This window comes from Pristiophorus japonicus, chromosome 1 (assembly GCF_044704955.1).
Source record: "Pristiophorus japonicus isolate sPriJap1 chromosome 1, sPriJap1.hap1, whole genome shotgun sequence".
Classification (NCBI taxonomy): domain Eukaryota; kingdom Metazoa; phylum Chordata; class Chondrichthyes; family Pristiophoridae; genus Pristiophorus; species Pristiophorus japonicus.
The window spans coordinates 106,146,084-106,171,811 of NC_091977.1; the positions used below are offsets into that span (position 1 = coordinate 106,146,084).

The 25,728-nt window shown below is 43.4% G+C and overlaps 1 protein-coding gene across 10 annotated transcripts in view; it reads left to right on the top strand.

Moving 5' to 3' along the window:
* The window catches only part of agtpbp1 (ATP/GTP binding carboxypeptidase 1), a 492,848-nt gene that overhangs the window by 141,046 nt on the left and 326,074 nt on the right, over positions 1-25,728 (top strand). For all 10 annotated transcript variants that reach the window (XM_070882177.1, XM_070882142.1, XM_070882161.1 and 7 more), the window contains one exon: positions 16,942-17,009. In XM_070882177.1, coding sequence (XP_070738278.1) covers positions 16,942-17,009 — 68 coding nt within the window. The remainder of the gene's footprint in view (positions 1-16,941; positions 17,010-25,728) is intronic.

A 25,728-nucleotide genomic window follows, 5' to 3' on the forward strand; every position in this document is an offset into this window, starting at 1 on the left:
CTGGGATGGGAATGGAATCGGTGGCAAGTGTACAGAGTTTGTTGGATGGGGGAAGGGTGCAAATATGATGGGTTCAATTTTCCTAATGTTTAGTAGATGAAAATGGACAATGCAGAAGCAGTGGAGGGGTCGAGAGAGGTGATGGAGATGTAGAGCCGGATGTCATCAGCATACATGCGGAACCATGTCTTCAGATAATGCCACTGAGAGTAGGTATGTAGATGAAGAGGGAAGAAGGAGACAAGAAGCGAAGCCATTGCTGGAGGTTCGTTGGCTATGAATGGATAGGTAAGAATGGCTCCAAGCGAGGGCAGTCCAACTAAGCTGGACAACGGAAGAGAGGCATCGCAGGGAGATGATATGGTTGATCATGTTGAGAAGGACAAGGAGGAATAGTGCATAACGGGCACAGTAATAATGTAATTTTGAGGGTCATTTCAGTACCGTAGCGGTGGTAGAAATTTGATTGGAGAGATGCAAACATGGATTTACGGAAAAGATGGACAAGAATTGGGAGGTGCCAACATGTTCAAGACATTCAGATCTATCTGATGCAAGCTTCCTTAAACCTGTGTCAAGATCTCTCTATTAGATACCAATCCTGGTGCTCCAAGATAAACGTAAAGTACCATACTACCTCAGACTCGAGTCCTGTTTTTGGATTAATACCACTATGGTTATTGTATTTGAAGGGAGCCATTCCACTATGAGGCCAGGAAGATTAAACATTTTATTCCTGATGTTTTGTAGCTCTGGCCCCTACTATATGTAAACATTTTGAACCATTGCAAATTATAACTCGGGTGACAAAGTTACATTCAAATTACAGGTGCACAGTACATCGTAAAATGCTGTAAGCTTTACAATCATTTACTTTTACGTAGGCAATAGATCTACATTGCAAAACGTAATCAATGTAACATACAGAGGGAGATATTACAGCTTACCTGTTGCCAGCATTCTAGCACTTGCAAGAAGGACAATGAGCAGGTGACAGATGCTACGATCCTTCTCAGAAAGTTCCAGTATTTACATTTCTCTGAATTCAACTTCTTCGCACTACCTTTATCTGCTGTAGTATTTGCTTTATTTAAATGTTTGAAATGGATAAACTCTGAGTGCATGGGCCAACTCTTGCTGGAGCGGGGTATCTCGTGGCGTGCACTGTTGGATAGACTTTTTCCCTCACCCTTCAGCTCAAACATAATTTGTGCCATAACTTGCTGGAAGTGTGAGATGATGCAGTGAGGGAAATGGGGCATTTTGGACCTTGGTGAATGACAGGACCAACAGTATATCACCTTAACCAATGAGATTTAAAACTGGGAATGAAATAGGAATGATGAGAAGGAAGGTGAATTAAAGTGAGCAAGTTAGAGTCAAACCAGGTACAGAACGATGAATAAAGAGGGAAAAATACATTGGATTAAGAGAGAGGGGAAAAAGAGACAAAGGAAAAGTAAGAAAAATAACTTAAAATGGAAAACATCTGTAAGATTATTTATTGCATTCAGGAATGAGATTCAACAATTTAAATTGTTTACTTTCTGGGCCAGAGAGGTTGATTAACATTACCAATTATCACGTAGTTAAAAGGGTACTTATGCTGTACGAGCCCTAACTTTCTGAGAGGAGTTTAATGGCCAATTAATGTGCAAATCCTAAAAAATAAAGAGCTGATGGAGGGCAACCTGCCATTTGTGCGAGGAAAGCGGTAGAACGGCGTAAATCGATCAGCAACTCCTGCCGCATTTTGTCTTCCCCTGAACTTTCTCGTCGATTTGCACATTAGTAACTGCATGCATCATGAACTCAGTTATTTTACCAGGAAGATTTGGCCCCACATATTTACTGATCTTTACACTATCCCTTACACTGATGGCATTTTTCAGCTCCCAAGTCAGACTGATCGAGAGAGTATGGGTTAATTACTTGGAGTCTGGGTGATATTAACAGCACCTCCTGCAGGCTCAAATTATAGATCTTTTACAACTTAATGGGGCCGAATTTGCCCACCGCTGGAAACGCGGCGCACCTACTCTGTTTCCGTTGTTTTTAACGGCGTGCTGGATGCGGTGGCCTCTTGAGCGAAATTCCACTCTTTGGCTTTTTTTCCAGCAGACTGGAAGTTGGTCATGATGGGATCGGATGTGCAGTGGTGAGTGGAAGTTTGCACACTAGAGGGGTGGAAGTTGGGGGTGGCTGGCATGTCTGCCGCTGTCACTCATCAGCATAGCGCTGCTGATGATGTCACCATGGTGCTGCGTCACCATGGCTCTCCCCTTCACTTAAAGGGGAGAGACGCTGCGATTTTTTAGGTTAGATCCACTGGGCCACCAGGGAGGGTTTCGGCCGGGCCAGCGGGCTGGCACCCAAGAGCGGGTGCTAGGCTACCTATTGACGGCCCAGCCGAACCCAGGGGCAGAATTGTCGGCCTGACATGGCAGTGGGCCGACAAAAAAAAGATGGCGGCTGCGGCAGTCGGTCTTCCCCTTTAATGGCAGCCACACTGCCATTTTGGAAGTACTCCAAAAAAGCTGCCGTTGGCACCGAGTGGCGGGAGCAAGATTATCTCGGCGGAATTTCGCGTTGGAGGGAAACATCGGCGTTGCGCACACTGATGACGCACTTAGGACGGATTGTCAGCAGCGGAGCGGTAATGGGGGGAGCGGGTCACCGCCGGGATACCACAGGACTGGAATTTTCAAACTGGCGGCCATTCCATGAAAAATCAGCAGCCACTGCCCTCTACAGCATGGCCGCCAATTTCCAGCAGTAACAGGCCTTAAGGGAAGGAGCAATTTCGGCCCCAATGTCTCTTGACCTGTAGCTGCTGCTCATATGCCAGATGCACTTTCTTGGAACAACATTTAAATTTAGCATCATTCTTCCTGGGACCTTCAACGGGTGGTTCAGCAATTGAACTGTTAAGTTCAGCTCCAGTGGTTGTCCAGCAACTCTTCCAATTGTTTTACGGTGAAAAGATAGTTGTTTTTCAGTCATAAATTGTGATATTGCAAGAACCTTGCTTGGTTTTTAGTATTTATTCAATTAACGTTTTTAATCTAGCTCCATTAAAGTTTATTTAGAGGTCATTGTTGTTTAATACTCCTTTTATAAATAGAAAATCAATATTGAGTGCGCCTTCCTGGTGCCATTTTTCATGCAGTGAAAGCTGGAATTAAGCTAATGCTCAACACTTTGAGATTTTTGTCATGTTCTCCATTAAATTATGCATGACTCTTATGAACCTATTTACTTGTGGCCTTAAATATCTTATGTTTAAGACAGCCACATTCCTATTCCTGGTTTTAGCATGTTGTTATTGAAGTTCACAGTGGCAAGGATCTGTTACCAATGCAACGTGCATCTCTTCAGCCAAGGTGTTCACTAAATACCTACTTCCAGCAGAAGCATTTCTCAGACTACATTTATCCAAACAAATGGGAGATCAGAGCCTCTCCCCAGGTACCAGAATCGGTGTCTGAAAAAGATGTCCTGTGTCTTTGTGAGAGAGATATTTGACCTAAATTGAGAAGATTCCCAGGACCGGACAATCACAGGTAGCTCGTTCTGGACTACTTGAAGTATAGCTCTTTCCCACCAAAATGCTTTAGGATTATTCGTGCCAAATGTGCCAACCTGACCAGATCAAATCTCCGTTGCATGCAAATCTGGTGCTGATGGCAGTAACTTTGTAGTATGTAATGCAGGGTTCTATAGAAGACCATTGCAAATAATTCCACCTTGTTAACGCTCACATATATATATTCTCCATTATTTCAAGTCGTTGAGATCAACCAGGAGTTGCCTGGTGTCTTAAGCTAGCAGTCTTAAGTTTCTGTCCCTGCACTTCATACTGGTGATCTTGCAGGGTGGAGAGCACATCTGAAGGGGACATGGAGCTCAGGAACAAGAACCTATAAATACAGCTCTGGACATATAAAAGGAATTGAGTTGAGGCAAATTTACCGGCTCTAGTCAAAGAATTCATTTATAACATATCCGAATACCATAATAGCAAGATACATGAGCAGTGGGTGGACTTGGTCCTACCTTCTCTGCTTGATATCATGTAGATCCGGCAGTGGTGCTAAAATCTCAAACCTTTCTGCTTAATAGTTCGCAGAGTTCAGAATGCTGGGCTGGAAATGCTCACCAGTCATGGGCGCAAACTCAAAACTGGATTCTCTGCCATGAGACAGACCGAGTCAGCTGAAACCCATCACTTATTGCCTGAAGCACCCCAAATAAATTGGTTATTGAAAAGCATGTACATTAACACTCCCAAATAATTTTATTTGGAAATTCTGGGGTTAATAAAAAATACTTACATCTTCCTTCATCTGTACCTTTTACCCTTCATGTCTCAATCCTAGAGATGCATAAAGTTTGCTCTTTATCTAGTTGCTAGGAGCAAGCTACAGTGGCTTGTCCACAGTTCTGTTTTTGACCTTTCTCCCCCCTCCCCCATCTCAATCCATGATCGAGATCAGGAACTCAGCACAGTATGGTGATCAAATCCTTCTTTCACCTCTGCATGGTTCCTCGCATTGCCATCTTGACAGATTTTTTTTAGATAAGATCTGATTTCCAGTTATCAAAGTATGAGCAGTCCTACTTTCTAATCACCTGCATGTTTCTATCTCATTCATTGAAGTATCTAAAATTTGATCAATTTTTCATCAGTAAAGATGGAAAGGGAAGATGCAGATATTCTTGGAAATAAGTAGTTATAAAATAAATTTCAAGAACCATAAGAACATAAGAAATAGGAGCAGGAGAGCCACCTGGCCCCTCGAGCCTGCTCCGCCATTTAATACGATCATGGCTGATCTGATCATGTTCTCGGCTCCACTTCCCTGCCCGCTCCCCATAACCCTTTATTTCCTTATCGCTCAAAAATCTGTCTATTTCCGCCTTAAATATATTCAATGACTCAACCTCCACAACTCTTTGGGACAGAGAATTCCACAGAATTACAACCCTCTGAGAGAAGAAATTCTTCTTCATCTTAGTTTTAAATGGGCGGCCCCTTATTCTGAGACTATGTCCCCTAGTTTTAGTTTCCCCTATGAGTGGAAATATCTTCTCTGCATCCACCTTGTCGAGCCCCCTCATTATCTTACATGTTTCAATAAGATCACCTCTCATTCTTCTGAACTTCAATGTGCAAAGGCCCAACCTACTCAACCTATCTTCGTAAGTCAACCCACACGTCTCTGGAATCAACCTAGTGAACCTTCTCTGAACAGCCTCCAATGCAAGTATACCCTTTTTTAAATACAGAGAGCAAAACTGTATGCAGTACTCTTGGTGTGGCATCACCAATACCCTGTACAGTTGTAGCAGGACTTCTCTGCTTTTATACTCTATCCCCTTTGCAATAAAGGCCCACATTCCATTTGCCTTCCTGATTACTTGCTGTAGCTGCATACTAATATTTTGTGTTTCATGCACAAAGACCCCAGGTCCCTCTTTACCATTTAAATTATAATTTGCTTTTCTGTTATTTCTGCCAAGTGGATAACCTCACATTTTCCCACATTATACTCCATCTGCCAAATTTTTGCCCGCCCACTTAGCCTGTCTATATCCTTTTGCAGATTTTTTGTGTCCTTCTCTCAATTTGCTTTCCCACCCATCTTTGCGTCATCAGCAAACTTGGCTACATTACACTCGGTCCCTTCTTCCAAGCCGTTAATATAGATTGTAAATAGTTGAGGACCCAGCACTGATCCCTGCGGCATTCCATTAATCACTGTTTGCCAATCAGAAAATTACCCATTTATCCCGACTCTCTGTTTTCTGTTAGTTAGCCAATCCTCTATTCATGCTAATATATTACCCCTAACCCCGTGAACTTTTATCTTGTGCAGTAACCTTTTATGTGGCACCTTATCGAATGCCTTCTGGAAATCCAAATACACCACATCCACTGGTTTCCCCTTATCCACCCTGCTCGTTACATCCTCAAAGAACTCCAGCAAATTTGTCAAACATGATTTCCCTTTCATAAAACCATGCTGACTCTGCTTGATTGAATTATGCTTTTCCAAATGTCCCTCTATTGCTTCTTTAATAATGGACTCCAGCATTTTCGCAATGACAGATGTTAGGCTAACTGGTCTATAGTTTCCTGCTTTTTTCTGCCTCCTTTTTTAAATAGGAGCGTTACATTTGCGGTTTTCCAGTCCGCTGGGACCGCCCCAGAATCCAGGGAAATTTGGTAGATTACAACCAATGCATCCACTATCTCTGCAACCACTTTTAAGACCTTAGGATTCAAGCCATCAGGTCTGCTTTTAGTCCTAATATTTTATTGAGCACTACTTCATTAGTGATAGTAATTGTATTAAGTTCCTCCCTCCCTATAGCCCCTTTATTATCCACTATTGGGATGTTTTTAGTGTCTTTTACCATGAAGACCGATACAAAATATTTGTTCAACGTCTCTGCCATTTCCCTGTTCTCCATTATTAATTCCCCAGTCTCATTCTCGAAGGGGCCAACATTTACTTTAGCCACTCTTTTCCTTTTTATGTACCTGTAGAAACTCTTGCTATCTGTTTTTATATTTCGTGCCAGTTTACTTTCATACTTTATCTTCCCTCTCTATGTCATATTTTTAGTCGTTCGTTGCTGGCTTTTAAAAGTTTCGCAGTCCTCTGGCCTCCCACTAGTATTGGCCACATTGTATGCTCTCGATTTCAATGTGATACCATCCCTTATTTCCTAAGTTAGCCACGGATGGTTATCCTTTCTCTTGCAGTCTTTCCTTCTCATTGGGATATATTTTTGTTGCGAGTTACGAAATATCTCCTTAAATGTCTGCCACTGCTCGTCGACCGTCCCATACTTTAATCTATTTTCCCAGTCCACTTTAGCCAACTCTGCCCTCATACCTTTGTAGTCTCCTTTATTTAAGCTTGGGACACTGGCCTGAGAACCAATCTTCTCACCCTCCAACTGAATTAGAAATTCAACCATGCTATGATCACTCTTTCCTCGAGGATCTTTTACTGTGAGATAATTTATTAATCCTGTCTCATAGAAACATAGAAACATAGAAAATAGGTGCAGGAGTAGGCCATTCGGCCCTTCTAGCCTGCACCGCCATTCAATGAGTTCATGGCTGAACATTCAACTTCAGTACCCCATTCCTGCTTTCTCGCCATACCCCTTGATCCCCCTAGTAGTAAGGACCTCATCTAACTCCTTTTTGAATATATTTAGTGAATTGGCCTCAACAACTTTCTGTGGTAGAGAATTCCACAGGTTCACCACTCTCTGGGTGAAGAAGTTCCTCCGCATCTCGGTCCTAAATGGCTTACCCCTTATCCTTAGACTGTGACCTCTGGTTCTGGACTTCCCCAACATTGGGAACATTCTTCCTGCATCTAACCTGTCTAACCCTGTCAGAATTTTATATGTTTCTATGAGGTCCCCTCTCATTCTTCTGAACTCCAGTGAATACAAGCCCAGTTGATCCAGTCTTTCTTGATAGGTCAGTCCCGCCATCCCGGGAATCAGTCTGGTGAACCTTCGCTGCACTCCCTCAATAGCAAGAATGTCCTTCCTCAGGTTAGGAGACCAAAACTGTACACAATACTCCAGATGTGGCCTCACCAATGCCCTGTACAACTGTAGCAACACCTCCCTGCCCCTGTACTCAAATCCCCTTGCTATGAAGGCCAACATGCCATTTGCTTTCTTAACCGCCTGCTGCACCTGCATGCCAACCTTCAATGACTGATGTACCATGACACCCAGGTCTCTTTGCACCTCCCCTTTTCCTAATCTGTCACCATTCAGATAATAGTCTGTCTCTCTGTTTTTACCACCAAAGTGGATAACCTCACATTTATCCACATTATACTTCATCTGCCATGCATTTGCCCACTCACCTAACCTATCCAAGTCGCTCTGCAGCCTCACAGCATCCTCCTCGCAGCTCACACTGCCACCCAACTTAGTGTCATCCGCAAATTTGGAGATACTACATTTAATCCCCTCATCTAAATCATTAATGTACAGTGTAAACAGCTGGGGCCCCAGCACAGAACCTTGCGGTACCCCACTAGTCACTGCCTGCCATTCTGAAAAGTACCCATTTACTCCTACTCTTTGCTTCCTGACTGACAACCAGTTCTCAATCCATGTCAGTACACTACCCCCAATCCCATGTGCTCTAACTTTGCACATCAATCTCTTGTGTGGGACCTTGTCGAACGCCTTCTGAAAGTCCAAATATACCACATCAACTGGTTCTCCCTTGTCCACTCTACTGGAAACATCCTCAAAAAATTCCAGAAGATTTGTCAAGCATGATTTCCCTTTCACAAATCCATGCTGACTTGGACCTATCATGTCACCTCTTTCCAAATGCACTGCTATGACATCCTTAATAATTGATTCCATCATTTTACCCACTACCGATGTCAGGCTGACCGGTCTATAATTCCCTGTTTTCTCTCTCCCTCCTTTTTTAAAAAGTGGGGTTACATTGGCTATCCTCCACTCTATAGGAACTGATCCAGAGTCAATGGAATGTTGGAAAATGACTGTCAACGCATCCACTATTTCCAAGGCCACCTCCTTAAGTACTCTGGGATGCAGTCCATCAGGCCCTGGGGATTTATCGGCCTTCAATCCCATCAATTTCCCCAACACAATTTCCCGGCTAATAAGGATTTCCCTCAGTTCCTCCTCCTTACTAGACCCCCCGACACAGTACCAGATCTAAGATGGGCTACTCCCTGGTTGGTTCCGCAAGATACTGTTCAAGGAAACTATCCCGGATACACTCTATGAACTCTTCCTCAAGGCTACCCTGGCCAATTTGCTTAGTCCAATCAATATGAATGTTAAAATCGCCCATGATTATTGCCGTTCCTTTATTACAAGCCTCCATTATTTCTTGATTTATACTCTGTGTAGCTACTGTTAGGGGACCTATAGACTACGCCCACCAGCGACTTTTCCCCCTTATTATTCCTTATCGCCACCCAAACTGATTCAACATCTTGATCTTCTGAGCCAATATCGTTTCTCACTAACGCATTGATCTCATCTTTTATTAACAGTGCTTCCCCACCTACTTTTTCTTTGTCTTTCTGAATTGTCAAATACCCCTGAATATTTAGTTCCAAGTCTTGCACCTTGCAACCACTTCTCTGTAATGGCTATCAGATCTTACTTATTTATATATATTTATGGTGTCAACTCATCTGTTTTGTTACGAATGCTACGTGCATTCAGATAAAGAGCTTTTAAATGTGTTTTTTTTACCATTTTTTCCTCTTTGACTCCACTTTCTAATTCACCTTTATGTTTATACATTCTGTCCCTTCCTGGCATGCTCTGGTTTTCATTTCCCCCAGTACTACCAAGCTCTATTGCCTTCTCCTTATTTTTTGACTTTTTAAATTTTCACTCACCTGAATCCTCCCCCCCCCCACTAATTAGTTTAAAGCCTACTCTACAGCCCTAGTTATTTGATTCATCAGGACCCTAGTCCCAGCACAGTTTAAGTGGAGCCCATCTGAACAGAACATCTCCCTCTTACCCCAGTACTGGTGTCAGTGTCCCACAAACCAAAACCCATTTCTCCCACACCAGTCTTTGAGCCATATGTTTAACTCTCTGATCTTATTTACCCTTTGCAAATTTGATCGTGGCTCAGGTAGTAATCCAGAGATTAATATCTTTGTGGTTCTGCTTTTTAATTTGGCCCTTAGCTGCTCATAATCCCTCAGCAGAACCTCTTTCTTTGTCCTATCTATGAGCTCAATTTTGGCCATGACTTGCTCCAATTTTTTTGAAGTTAGTTGGTTTTTCTGGCGTAAGTTTAAAAAACGCCACTTTCCCCAATAAACTTGCTCCAGAGTAAATCAGTTTTTTTTTAGTTGAGTTTTTTTTTCCAAAAGGGGGCGTTCCCAGACACTTACACCAGTTTTAGCCATTTATGCCACTTTGGCCAGCTCAAACTTACTCCAAATCGACTTAGGTCAGCGTATGTGGCCAGCTCTGAAAAACCTTGTGGGTAGTTAAGAAAGCGGCGCACATTAGTACATCGCCGGACGTTAGGCCAGGGATAGGGGAAGGAAGGGACACGGGAGAGGACCTGAAACTAAACAACCGAGCACCAAACATTGCAAGGAAAAGCTCAAACAATTAAAATGCTAATAGAAATCAAGTACATCCGACCTTAATCTTTAAAGTCGGCCCGGGAAGGCAATGGGCTGGCCTGTGCGTGAGGCCATTCGGCCTGGGATAGGGGCAGCAAGATGCGCATCGGGAGGCCAGTCGTCCAGGGCTAGGGGCGGCTGCAAATGAACGGGGTGGTGGGGGGGGAGATGCTGGCCTCGATATCAACGGTGTGGGGGGTGGGGGGGGGTGCGGGGGTGCGAAGCAGAGCGACCGATGAGGCATGGGGGGGGTGGGGGAAGAGAGAGAGAGAGAGATGCTGTCCTTTAAATCAACGGCGGGGGGGGGGGGGGGGAGTGGGGTGGCGGGCGGGGAGGAGGAGGAGGCGGCAAAGCAGTGCGACCGAACGCGACATCGGTGTGGGGAGGGTGGGAAGAGAGAGAGATACTGCCTGAGTGCCAAGTTTTGGCGCTACTGAGCATGCGCGCACATCAGACCCGACACCACTGCGCCTGCGGGCAGCTGCCGGCACTGTTTTCGGCGCAGGGCTGTAGCTCCGCTCCCCACTGCACTATATACGCCGCGCCAGGACCCGGGACACTCGGCAGAGTGGCCAGGATGGGGGCACATTTTTTCCGCGCTGTTTACAGCGCACAAAGTTGGCGCATCTAGGGTAAGTGCGCCGAAAAAAGGGGTTGGGGAATATTAAGCCCTATGTCGGGAAACCACGGTAGTACCAGAAATTTTCACAATAAAAAAAAAACATGCCTAAACTAATACCTGAGGTGTAGAAAGAAATACAGCACCTTTCCTGTCCTGAAGATGCCGAAAGCTGCTTCACAGCTAATTAAGTACTTTTGAAGTATAATCACTGTTACATAGGCAAATGTGGTAGGCAGTCTGCATGGAGCAATGTCTCACAAACAGCAAATGAATGAATGACCAGTTAAGTGTTTTGGTGGCTGAGGGCAGAATGTTGGCGAGGACAGCAGGAGAACTCTCACCTTTTCTTTGATCAGTGCCATTGGATGTTTCAAATCTACCTGAACAAGCAGACAGGACCTTATCTGAAAAACAGCACCTCCAACAATCCATCATTCCCTCAGTACAGCACTGAACTGTCAGCTTATTTGCTCAAGTCCTATGATAGGGCTGGAGGCCCGTTAGCCAGGTCCAGCCGCCCAGTCGTCGCAAGAGGTCCAGCCGGGAGGTCCAGGTCGCGTCGAGTCATCCAGCCGCTGCAGGAGGTCCAGGTCGCGCCGGGTCAGCAGGAGGTCCAGCCGGGAAACGCCGATGTGTGGTGTGGCGGAAGGCCTGAGGTAGGCCCAAACTTTGGGAATTGCGGGGTTGGGGTTAGGGTGGGGATTTAAGTCTTTAAGATCCTCCATTGGGATCTTTTGGGGTCTATTGGGGCTTGGGGAAGTTTAGACAGTGGGAGGGGGGAGATTGAGGTCCGAGGAGTTGTTTAGCAAGGGAGCTCCTTCGGGAGCTGCTACCCCGACGGCCGCCTATATTATGCTATCAACCACTGGGAAAGTTGTTGCTGGAGTCCTCCTCAACCGTCTTCTACCCGTGGCCGAGGAGCTTCTCCCGGAGTCGCAATGCGGATTTCGTCCACTCCGGGGCACAACGGACATGATCTTTGTAGTGCGATAGCTACAGGAAAAATGCAGCGAACAGCGCAGGCCCTTATACATGGCCGCCTTCGACCTTACAAAGGCCTTCGACACTGTCAACCACGAGGGTCTATGGAGCGTCCACCTCCGTTTCGGATGCTCCCAATAATACATCACCATACTACGCCTGCTCCACAACGACATGCAAGCCGTGATCCATACCAACGGATCCATCACAGACCCACCTCATGTCCAGACCGGGGTCAAGCAGGGCTGCGTCATCGCCTCAACCCTCTTCTCAATCTTCCTCGTTGCCATGCTCCACCTCACAGTTGATAAGCTCCCCGCTGGAGTGATGCTAAACTACAGAACCAGTGGGAAGCTGTTCAACCTTCGCCGTCTCCAGGCCAGGTCCAAGACCACTCCAACCTCGGTCATCGAGCTACAGCACACGGACGATGCCTGCGTCTGTGCACACACAGAGGATGAACTCCAGGGCATAGTCGACGTATTTACCAAGGCGTATGAAAGCATGGGCCTTGCATTAGTAAGACAAAGGTCCTCCACCAGCCTGCCCTCGCTGCACAGCACTGCCCCCCAAACATCAAGATCCACGCATGGCCCTGGACAATGTGGACTACTTCCCCTATCTTGAGAACCACCTATCAGCAAGAGCAGGCATTGATGATGAGATCCAACACCGCCTCCAGTGCGCCAGTGCAGCCTTCAGGCGCCTGAGGAAAAGAGTGTATGAAGATCAGTCCCTCAAAACTGTCACCAAGCTCATGGTCTACAAGGCTGTAGTAATACCCGCCCTCAGTTGTGGCTCAGAGACGTGGACCATGTACAGTAGACACCTCAAGTCACTGGAGAAATACCACCAGCAATGTCTCCGCAAGATCCTGCAAATCCCCGGGAGGACAGACACACAAACATTAGTGTCCTCGTCCAGGCCAACATCCCCAGCATTGAAGCACTGACCACACTTGATCAGCTCCGCTGGGCAGGCCACATAGTTCGCATGCCAAACACGAGACTCCCAAAGCAAGCGCTCTACTCGGAACTCGTCCATGGCAAGCGAGCCAAAGGCGGACAGAGGAAACGTTACAAGGACACCCTCAAAGCCTCCCTGATAAAGTGTAACATCCCCACTGACACCTGGGAATCCTTGGCCATCGGCTGCCCTAAGTGGAGGAAGTGCATTCGGGAGGGCGCTGAGCTCCTCGAGTATCGTTGCCAAGAGCATGCAGAAATCAAGCGGAAGGAGCGTGCGGCAAACCAGGCTCCCTGCCCACCCTTTCCCTCAACGACTATCTGTCCGAACTATGACAGAGACTGTGGTTCTCGTATTGGACTGTACAGCCACCTAAGAACTCATGCTAAGAGTGGAAGCAAGTCTTCCTCGATCCCGAGGGACTGCCTATGATGATGATGATAGGGCTTGAACCTATAACCTTCTGACTGAGAAGTGAGAATGATAAGATTTGAGCCAAACTGACACTAGTTGCTTATGTGTTCTTGGGTTGTTACACTTAACTTTTAGTGCTAAATTTCAGTAGATCTTTTTGTGCCTATAGAACTAAAACTTGGTGTAGCAGAAGCATATTTATAAAACATTAGAATTGGTACACTTGTCATATGGAGAGACTATAGAAGCTGGAATTGTTCTGCTTATTCAGTCATTGTAAATCTGTGGCCCTGATGTTCTGCACTACATGACACAAACGTTCATGTTATCATAAAACCGTGAATCCTCTAACTCATCAAGAACAATACCACAGGTGATTTACTGGTTATAAATGATGATTGAACATGGTTTAAGCAGCAGTTTATGGTCATCGGACATTTGAAACAGCGCGGTGTCCTTCACAGAGATTCTGGGATCTGTTTGAACAGAGCAAACAACAGCATGACTCTTCAACCAATCGGATTTAAGAATCCTCACTGAGTCATGCAGAGTCTAAACCACAAAGTGTAAGTTAGAACATTTAAATCAATGTAAAATCATGTACAGAAAGTGAAATAGGAAAATAAAGATGCGATTAAGAGAGGGAGATAAGAGACAAAGTAAAAATGTAAAAAAATTAGTTAATTGAAAAAAAATCTTCAACAATTTAAATCTGAAGGAATGAGACTCCATACTTGTAAAAGTTAATTTTCAATGCCATAGAGGTGCTTTGGCAGTAATTCAGACTTATCACATTGTTAAAAATTCACTTCACAAGCCCTAACTTTTTCTGGCATGTTTAGTGGGTGAGTACCTCAACTTTGCACCCTTGCATGTGTTTCAATGCCAAGTCTATTGGCGAGGTACCAGTGTAGTGAAGCTTGTGGAGGAGTAGGGCAAATTGGACAGCAACATCTGGACTTCGTGTTTAACTGCGCATTTGCAGTCGCCAGAGTATGGTGTCCGATTTACTCTATAATAATGGTGAGTGCTGATAGCCTCACTGTTATCTTACCGCATATATAGGTTTTTTTTGATTGACAATTGTAATGTTTCGCAAGTTATTGCTTTTACATTCTGTAGTATGTGATCAATCCAGGTAGTGTTCTCAGTAATCCTTAATCTAGATTATGCTCTTTGCTTAAAGGCAAGGAATGCGAAATATAGTCCTCTTTTAGCAAGAACTATAATTGAATTCACAACTAAGATCAGTCAGAGTATCAGAATTTTTGTTATTTTGTTTAAATGCAAAACTGCAGTCACTGCTTTCCATGCAGCAACTTATTATTGGTGAGTTTAGCTTGAAGAAATTCTTTTTCATTTATTAACAAAATATCAACACCAGAAAATCATATTTTGTGTCTAGTGTTGATATTTTGTTAATAAATGAAAATGAATGGCCCTGAAATTCCAGTCGGAGTCTTCTTTCTGACGAACGCCTCCGACCGGAGAATTTTTACGGAAGTACCTGGTGGTCCCGGAGGAGCGTGGAATTCTGGTGGGGAGTCCTTCTCTTCCCGCGCTGCGAAGCCCGCCTCCGTCCTCCAGGATCCCATGCAGAAGATGCAGTCACATGTGACTGCTCAACTAATTAGGTAAAACATTCTCAATTAAAAGCAATGGGAACTCACTATCTATGCGTTCTCATTGCTATTAATTGAGAAAAAAACCTAAACACAATAACATCAAATAAAAAATAAAAAACACCCCTCACATAATTAAAAATAATTGAAATGAAAGTTAATAAATATAGAAACATAGAAATTTACAGTGCAGAAGGAGGCCATTTCGGCCCATCGTGCCCGTGCCGGCCGACAAAGAACCACATAGCCCTCGGTCAGCAGCCCTAAAGGTTACATATCATCATCATCATCATAGGCAGTCCCTCGGAATCGAGGAAGTCTTGCTTCCACTCCTGAAGTGAGTTCTCTGGTGGCTGACCAGTCCAATACGAGAGTCACAGACTCTGTCACAGGTGGGACAGATAGTCATTGAGGGAAGGAGTGGGTGGGACTGGTTTGTCGCTCGCTCTTTCCGCTGTCTGCGCTTGATTTCTGCATGCTCTCGGTGTTGAGACTCGAGGTGCTCAGTGCCCTCTTGGATGCACTTCCTCCACTTAGGGCGGCCTTGGGCTAGGGACGCCCAGGTGTCAGTGGGGATGTCGCACTTTATCAGGGAGGCTTTGAGGGTGTCCTTGTAGCGTTTCCGCTGCCCACCTTTGGCTCGTTTGCCGTGAAGGAGCTCCGAGTAGAGCACTTGCTTTGGGAGTCTTGTGTCTGGCATGCGGACTATTTGGCCTGCCCAGCGGAGCTGATTGAGTGTGGTCAGTGCTTCAATGCTGGGGATGTTAGCCTGAATGAGGACGCTGATATTGGTGCGCCTGTCCCCTCGGGATTTGTAGGATCTTACGGAGACATCGTTAGTGATATTTCTGCAGCAACTTGAGGTGTCTACTGTACAGGTTACATATAAACCTATGAACACTACCTTTCCGACAAAGAGCACCCAACCCAACCAGTCCGCCCCACACAACTGCAACACTCCTTACACTGAAACATTCTACACTTCACCTCAACCGGAGCCATGTGATCTCCTGGGAGAGGCAAAAACCATATTAAAAACCCATACCAATTTGGGGAAAAAAAAAATCTGGCAAAATTCCTCTCCGACCCAACCAGACGATCGAAACTAATCCAGGAGATTACTCGAGCCGTATTCTATTCCCTGCTTATCATCATATCTGCGCCGGCCAACAAGAGGTTATCCAGTTTAATCCCAATTGCCAGCTCTAGGTCCATAACCCTGCAGGTTACGGCACTTTAAGTGCCCATCCAATCATTTCTTAAATGTGGTGAACTACATCACCGCTCTTCAAGGCAGAGTGTTCCAGATCCCTACAACCCTCTGCGTAAAGAAGCCCCCCCCCCTCCCCCAAATCCCCTCTAAACCTTCCACCAACCACCTTAAAACTATGTCCCCTCGTAATAGACCCCTCCACCAATGGACATAGACCCTTGCTATCCACTATATCCAGGCCCCTCAATATTTTGTACACCTCAAAATGAGGTCTCCTCTCAACCTCCTATGTTCCAGTGAGAACAAACCCAGCTTATCCAATGAGTCTTATCTTAGAGAAAAAATTTTTTCCCGAGTTTAACATTTTTTTTTAATTATAGTTTAAAATAAATTTAACGTATTGGGCAGCTATTTAAAAAATGTTATGTTTTAAGTGTGTTTTAAAACTCTTACGCCTGTAAAAATAGGCTATGCACCTGCTTTTATCAGGCGCAAGAGTTTTGAGGACATTTACTGGGCAAGTTACAGGTAAATACCGCAATCTTGCCCATGCAAATGTCCTCGCTCCCGAGATGCGGAGAATCTGCCAAGCTGGAGCTTGACAGATCGGAAAAGCCAGTTTTCAGCGCATGCGCATTTTGTGCTGAAATCTGACTCTTGCGATGCCTTCCCGGGTCTGTGCACTCTCCGTATGGATCCGGGGAGGCTGGAATTTGTGGGCCAATTTCTTTAAGCTAAACTCACCAACAACAATAAATTGCTGCATAAAATAATTCAAATCGGGGTACATTTAATGCAGAAACGAATTCCTAGGTACACGCAGAATTATTTGTTTATATCATAGTGTGTAAGAAATTAAAGTTAAATACCATTGCTATTGTAGTTACATTTTCAGTTGTTTTTCATTATTTAATGATTGATTTGAATCTGCAGAAAGAACGAAGAAAGATATAACTGCCAAGGGTTCAACGGGAATGGAAGTAATATTGTCAACACTTGAGGTAAAAGCCATTTTTTCTTTTTTCCTCCAAATACCATGGTTAATAATCAATAGCTCATAGGAATCTTTTACTGAAAGACTAGAATGTTTCACCCCATCAGTAATTTCCTTTCCTGTACCCTACAGAGATGGCATATTCATAGTAATCGCATAAGCAGGAGAGATACTGTATAGTAAGCTTTGAAGGTTTTCAGAAAAAAGTTATTTTTATTTCCATTAGGGAAAGGGAAAATATATCAACCTAAAAAAAGAAGTTCTTTTAACAAAGTAATTGTAGTTTATCTAATACTTTTTCCATGCACAGATCTATTTACTCAAAAGGGGAAGCCACTTTGGGCTCCGGGCTACTGGAACAAAGCGCTGCTCTGGGGATCTGAAAATATATCCGTTCACTAGAAAAATAATTTCTGTTTTGTTGTGGGATCCTAACTGGATGACTATCTGGTGCAAGCCAGGAAAAAGCTGTGCATTATATAGCTGTTATCTTCAGTATTTGTAGGAATCCCAGAAAAGTCCCAGATGAACTATAACGCAAGGTTTTCCAAGGGAATATTTAATTGTGTAACATCTGTCTCTGCCAATAGGTACAACTGTTTTATGTCTCGGCCCACTGAACAAAACTGGCTGTCCAAACACTCCCTTTTGGTTCAGCAAGGGAAAACATTTGGGCCCAAGCCTCCAAAGGGTTATAATCACTGCTTTCTTTACCACAGACTAGAAATGAAGGAACAACGGTCCTACTTTCCCAAGTTTCCTTTAACTTGTAAATAGGATGGATCTTTAGTACTTGTTCAGAACAGTACATTCTCTTATGGATCAGCGACATGCATTCCTGGCAACTAGCTGCCTTTCTCGCTTCTCTCCAACTTGTTGAAGCATTTTATTGCCGTGAAGCGTTTCTCGGGCACGGTGATGATTGATTCGAATACATGTGACAAAGGGAATATTGACTTGTGATTGACTCAAGATCTTTATTGTAACTCCAGCAAGTGAAAATACACTCATGCAACATTCTTCATTCTGGATCCCTAACTAGTCTGCAGAAGAAACTATACTTCATTGTTATAGGAAAGGTTTGACTTGTTCCGAAAAACTTTGGGATAAAATTTCAGTGTGGGTGGGTGGAGGGTCTCCTGTCATAACTTCGGTGAAAGAACAACAGAAACCCTAGAATGAGGGCATAAATGGAAGTTTATGCTCTTTCTCTGAGGATTCTTCCTAAAATTACAGCACGAGATCAGGAGAAAACCCTTGAAATTCAACCTATTTACATCCTGAAATGGGACAAATCTTGGCTCCCGAAGTACGCAAGCTGCTAGATTCAAGCTTGTTACACTAGGGCCCCCTGACGATGTATACTGCTCCAGAAAAAAAACAGACAATATTCTATCTTCAAAAAGGAAAGTTACAGTAACTTTGCTATATTCAATACTTTCATAAGAACATAAGAAATAGGAGCAGGAGTAGGAGTAAGGCACTCAGCCTCTCGAGCTTGCTCCGACATTCAATAAAATCATGTCTGATCTTCTACCTCAACTCCACTTTGCTGCACTATCCACATATTCCATATCATTTGATTCCCTTAATATCCAAAAATCTATCGATCTCTGTCTTGAATATGATCAATGACTGAACCTCCACAGCCCTCTGAGGTAAAGAATTCCAAAGATTCACCACCCTCTGAGTGAAGAAATTTCTCCTCATCTCAGTCCTAAATGGCCGATCCCTTATTCTGAGACACTGACTCCCCAGCCAGGGAAAGATCCTCCCTGCTTCTACCCTGTCGAGCCCTGTAAGAATTTTGTATGTTTCAGTGAGATCACCTCTCATTCTTCTAAACTCCAGAGAATAAAGGCCTAGTCTACTCAATCTCTCCTCATAGGACAATCCCCTCATCTCAGGAATCAGTCTGGTGAACCTTCGTTGCACACTCTCTGTGGCAAGTATATCCTTCCTTAGGTAAGGAGACCAAAACGGTACACAATACTCCAGGTGCGGCCTCACCAGGACCCAATATAATTGCAGTAAGACATCTTTACTCTTGTACTCAAATCTTCTTGTAATAAAGACCAACATACCATTTGCTTTCTTAATTGCTTGCTGCACTTGCATGTTAACTTTCATTGATTCATGCACAAGGACACCCAGGTCCCTCTGAACACCAACACTTCCCAATCTTTCACCATTTAAAAAATACTCTGCTTTTCTATTTTTCCTACCAAAGTGGATAACTTCACATTTAGCCACATTATATTCCATTTGCCATGATCTTGCCCACTCACTTCGCCTGTCTATATCCCCTTGAAACCTCTTTGCATCCTCCTCACAACTTACATTCCCACCTAGCTTTGTATCATCAGTAAACTTGGACATATTACATTTGGTCCCCTCATCTAAATCATTGATATAGATTGTGAATCACTGATGCCCAAACACTGATCCTAGGTACCCCACTAGTTACAATCTGCCAACCCGAAAATGACCTGTTTATTCCTACTCTCTGTTTTCTGTCCGTTAACCAATCCTCAATCCATGCTAGTATATTACCCTGAATCTCATGAGCCCTAATTTTATATAATAACCTCTTGTGTGGCACCTTATCAAATGCCTTCTAAAAATCCAAATACACCACATCCACTGGTTCCCCCTTATCTATTCTGCTAGTTACAATCTCAAAAAACAGATTTCCCCTTCATAAATCCGTGTTGACTCTGCCCAATCCTATTATTCTTTTCTAAGTGTTATGTTACCACATTCTTAATAATAGATTCTAACATTTTCCCCACTACTGATGCCAGGCTAACTGGTCTATAGTTCCCAGTTTTCTCTCTCCCTCCTTTCTTAAATAGTGGTGTTACATTTGCCACCTTCCAATCCACAGGAACTGTTCTAGAATCTATGGAATTTTGGAAGATGACTATTAATGCATCCACGATCTCTATAGCCACCTCTTTCAAAACACTAGGATGTAGGCCATCAGCTCCACAGGATTTATCGGCTTTCAATCCCATTAATTTCTCCAGTACTTTTTTTTTTACTTATACTAATTTCTTTCAGTTCCTCATTCTCGCTTCATCCTTGGTTCTCTGCTATTTCTGGGAGATTTTTTGCATCTTCTTCCATGAAGACAGACACAAAGTATTTGTTTAATTTCCCTGCCATTTCCTGATTTACCATTATAATTTCTCCTGTCTCAGCCTGTAAGGGACCCACATTTACTTTTGCTAATCTTTTCCTTTTTACATTCCTACAGAACCTTTTACAGTCTATTTTTATGTCTCTTGCTAGTTTACTCTCATATTCTATTTTCCCTTTCTTTATCAATTTCTTGGTCCTCCTTTTCTGAAATCCTCCCAATCCTCAGGCTTACTGCTTTTCTTGACAACATTGTAAGCCTCTTTCTTTGATCTAATACTATCTTTAACTTCTCTTGTTAACCATGGTTGGACCACTTTTCCTGTGGGGTTTTTGTGCCTTAAAGGAATATATATTTGTTGTAATTTATGTATTAATTCTTTAAATGCTAGCCATTGCTTGTCTACCGTCATATCTTTTAATGTTGTTTCCCAGTCTACCTTAGCCAACTCGCTCCTCATACTGACGTAGATTGCTTTGTTTAGATTTAAGACTCTAGTTTTGGATTTAACTAAATCACTTTCAAACTTAATGTAAAATCCTATCATATTATGGTCACTCTTCCCTAAGGGCCCCTTTACTACAAGATTATTAACCCTTTCACATTGCACAATATTAGATCTAAAATAGCCTGTTCCCTACTTGGTTCCTCAACATACTGATCTAGAAAACTATCTTGTACACATTCCATGAACTTGTCTTCCACACTATTACTGAAAATTTGGTTTGTGCGGTTTATCTGTCGATTAAAGTCCTCCATGATTACTGTATTACCTTTGTTACATGCACCTCTAATTTCCTGATTTATACTCTGCCCTACATTACAACTACTGTTTGGGCGCCTATAAACAACTCCCACCAATATTTTCTTTCCCTTGTTGTTTCTTAGCTCCACCAAAATTGATTCTACTTCTTGATTTTTGGAGCTAAGATCCTTTCTACTGTCTTTATCCCATCCTTTATTATCAGAGCTACCCCTCCTTTTCCATTTTACCTATCTCTTCTAAAAGTTAAGTATCCTGGAATATTTAGTTTCCAACCTTGGTCACCTTGCAACAACGTCTTCATAATGGTTATTAAATCAAATCTATTAATTTCAATCTGCGTTATTAATTCATCTATTTTATTGCGAATGCTTCGCGCATTTAGATATAGTGCCTTTAGCTTTTACTTTTTTCTATTTTTCCCTGATGTCACCTTAGTCACTGATGCCCAATTACCTTTGTTCCTCTCTCTCTACCTTCCTGATTCACTCTGCTTATTTTTACCCAAATCTCTGCTCTGCTCTAGAGCCTTGACATTTCTCTTGCTGTTTTTAAATTCACTCTTTCCTAAATCCTCCGATCCCCCTTCATTAGTTTAAAGCCCTGTCCTACTGCCCTAGTTAGACCATAACTCCTCAAACTCTCTCAGCAGAATCTCATTCCTTGTTCTACCTATGTCGTTGTTCCTACATGGACCATGACAACTGGATCCTTCCCTTCCCAGTACCAGTTCCTCTCCAGCCGCGAGGAGATGTCTTTAACCCTGGCACCAGGCAGGCAACACGACCTTCGGAACTCCCGGTTGTGGCTGCAGAGAACAGTACTAGGCTGACTTTCAACTAATTTGTGGAGAAAACAGAAACTTATTTGGCCTCTGATTATTTGTCAATTAAATATTTAATAGGACTTCCATTTATGTATCAAAACTAATTGGGGTAGACATTACTGTTTTGTTTTTGAATTGCTGGTTCATCACAAGTGCCAGAATAAAGTGGAGTAGATTTTGGGGCTTAGGCATTCCATCCTACTCTCTCCACCGCCCCCCCCCCCCAATTGGGATGCATTTTGGTGTGGTGAGATTTCAGCCTGGCCTAGTGGTGCCCCATTGAGCCTATTTCCAGTCTCGGGGTCATTAACATATGGGAAATGGGCTTCTGGGCCTCTGTTGGGGAGTTTCATCAGTGTTGTGGTGGGCAGTTTCAGTGGGGATCTGCAGCTGGGAAAAAGGGCTGGCAAACTATCTGAATGAAAGCATTTTTTAAGCTTAGAAACTTTTAACTTATCTGTTGTGCATCTTTAGAGTGACAGAACCCAATCCCTGTGAGGCGAGTACATTTAGAATGAAAAGTCTGAGTCGAGTACACCTGAATAAGAAGTGATCCAACTGATCTGATATTCAGAGTGGGGAGGACAGAAACAACTCGTCCTGGAACTATACTTTGATAAAGAACAGTTGAGGAGCTCAAAAATCTGTTAATTCCCTCAACGAAGTGCCAATTCTATACTTCTCCCTCGCTATTAAATGCAATCTGTGCTGTGGAAAATGCAGTTTCAGTATTTTTTTTCTCAGTTTTATATGGGTGTGTGAATAGTTTGTTTACAACACCCTGTATTTCTCCTGAAAATTCTCCCACTTATCTGAAAGCTTTCTGTTCATGTCCCTTTAGTTCAGCTTCCACACTTCTCAGATGAGTGAAATGACCCTAGCCAAAGTCACAGATGACATTCTTTATGACTAACCATGGTGGGTTATCCCTTCTGCTGACTTCTATCTCTATGCATCATTTGATCTGGTTGCCTGTGCCATCCTCCTCCAAATCTGTCCAACTCCATGGGACTGTCTTTTCATTGTTCCATTCCTATCTGTCATGGGTAGTGCATCTCCAACAATGGCTTCTCCTCTCTCGCCTGCAGCATTATCTGAAGAATGTATCTTTGTTATACATTATTTATATGCTGCTTTTTGTGACCCCATCTGCATGGCATGGGGTCAGCTTCCATGCATGCTGATGACAGCCACATCTACCTTTCTGCCACTTCTCGATCCCATGATTATTTTGGTGCAGTTAGATTCTCTGTCTGTCATCAGGCCCCAGATGTGTGATATCTTCTTTCAGCTGAACATGGGGAAGACTGAAGCTATTGGCCCAGAATTTGCAGTCAGCAGCGTAGTTAAGGGGTATGCCGCTGACATTTGAACAACTTCACTTAGCTCGTGCGAAGCCCCAAGAGAGAAATTGCTTTCATACGCTGCAGAGTTGTGTGCAACGTAGTGGCCCATGGATCCTTTCACTTCCTGACCCTTAGGCATAAATCAGGAAACATAAATCTCCGATGGGACAGAAAGTCCATCTAAGCAGCTGACCTTGTTTTATTTTTACTATTCCCACTCCACTTTCCAAAAGATTGCTTAAGCATTTTTATTCGATTCGCATTTGTTTTGATATATTAAACGATTTGATATCAGGCTTCGGCTTTTAAATTGCTGACTATTTAATTAAAAAACTCATTTTAAATCATTTAGCAGCCAGAAATTCTATTTTAATAATACATTTTGATTGTTACAATAGTATTTAATACACAAACCAAGATTTTACTATTAATAGGATTCGATCAATCACTGAAAATTCTTGATACTTTTTACTGAAGTTGTCCTTAAAACCATAAAGCTCGATTAGGATGCATTTCATGGGCTGTAGCATAAACCTAGCTCAAAATGAATACAGTTTTCCCATCCCCCCCATGCTGTGCGACAGATTCCTGCACCTGTTTGCACCAGCTTTAAAAATGTTGAGGGTAATTAATGCGCAGTAGGTGGGCAATTAGCCCATCTTTTCGCCAGCACGTTGATTTCAATGGGTAGGTGAAACATGCAGCATAGCCGATGTAGAGTTGGACCCTGACAGATCACAAGTTCGGGATTTAGCGCATGCAGAAATCCCGAACCTCGGGTCAATTTCAAAGGCGGTTATGATGGCGTACGCTGAGAGTACGCCGTGGTACCAACCTCAAATTCAGGGCCATTATTTTTGTACCCTGCCATAAACTCCGCACCCTCTCCATTGATGCTATCCACTGCCTTGACTCTTTGCTCAGGCTGAACAAAACTATGTACAACCATGACATCATGGTTAAACTTGAGGTGAGCTTCATGTTCCATATTCCTTCCATCACCAATATTGATCACTTCCACTAATCAACATTGCCCATTATCATCCTTACCTCAGCCCCCTGCTGGAGAACCGTTATTCACCATCGTCACCTCCAGACTTGATTACTCTATTGCTTTCCTTGCTGGCCTTCCATCATTCCCTTATAAATTCCCAACTATTCCAAAATTTAGTTGTCTGCTCCACTCCTCCCTCCGAGTCCCAGATGCTTTACATTCCTTTCCTTTCTGACCCATACTGTCTCTCCCTCCCCCAGTTCATCCAATATAAAACCTTTATCCTCTTCAAATTCCTCCATTGCAGTGTTGCACCCTACTTCTGCGACCTGTTCCTCCCCTCATATATTTTCCTGCTGATCATGAGGAACATAGCAATAGTTGTGCCATGGTTTACATGGACTTGTCTCTTGCACTCACATGCTGGGCTCCACCATATTTCAGGATGGGGATGTTTATGGAGTCACCTCCTTACGTCAGTTGCCTGCTTGCCCACCACCCACCCTTGATTAGATATGGTAGGGCTAGAGAATTTTCTCTGATTTTTTGGTGGTGTTTGAAGGAAGTATATTTGTCAGGCCACTGGGAGAACTCATTGCTCTTCTTCAAATGACAATGTATGGCTCACTCAGTACTGACATGTCAGCCCAGATTGTGTACACAAATTGTAGAGTGCGGCTTCAATCCACAACCTTTTGTCTGAAGCAAGAGCACTAACCAGTTAGCCTGACACTTTTAGGGTAGACGCTAGCACACTAACAGACTAGAGACGACTTGGTTAATCCTTGCCACTGGACCAAGACTTAGTTCTGTCAAGCCCATGTGGTGGCTGGTATGCAACGGCCACCGCACATTAACAAAATCCACGCACCGGCATCTTCCACCCAACACTATGTAGTTCAGGACCTGGAATATTAGGTATTTCATTGAAATACCTGTGAACTCATCCTTTTTTGGCGTGGAAGCAAGTCATTCTCGTTTCGAGGGACTGCCGATGAATGAATGAACAGACTAAAAGGCTTGCTGCTATTTTAGGCTTTGCACAGCAGTAGTTGTGGGGAGGCACTAAGCATAAACCAGGTGATGGTAGAATCACAGAATGATGCAGGACAGAAGGCGGCCATTCGGCCCATGATGTCAGTGCCAGCTCTTTGGTAGAACTATTCCATTAATCCCACTCCCCTGCTCTTTCCCCCATACCTCTGTAATATTTTTTCCTTAAAGTATTGTCAATTTCCGCAAAAGTGAAATGTTTTAAATTAACCTAAATTGTGACATGCAGGTAGCTTATAAAACCCTAGTTGTACTTTGTTTAATTTAGAATTGGTCGTTATTCTGCATCAGAAATGCTGCTATGAAGTTAAGGGAATGCTAGAAAATGTAGAAAAAAAGTCTGACGTGTTAATACAAAATAGAAATGTAATCACATTGTTTAGAGTACAAGCTGGTGGCAATGGACCTCAGCAAATGGACTGTCAGCACATCTTGGAAAATTACCCTCCGAGTCGCAAGGAACTTGAGATTTGTCTTTGCACTCCTGTCTATTTCAGTTTTCGGTTTTTTTAGTTTTGCCGGAACAGTTGCAGAATCTATGATGGTTACAAACGTTTTAAGTTTATTATTGCTGGATAGTTGATTGGTTCTGGTGAGTGATT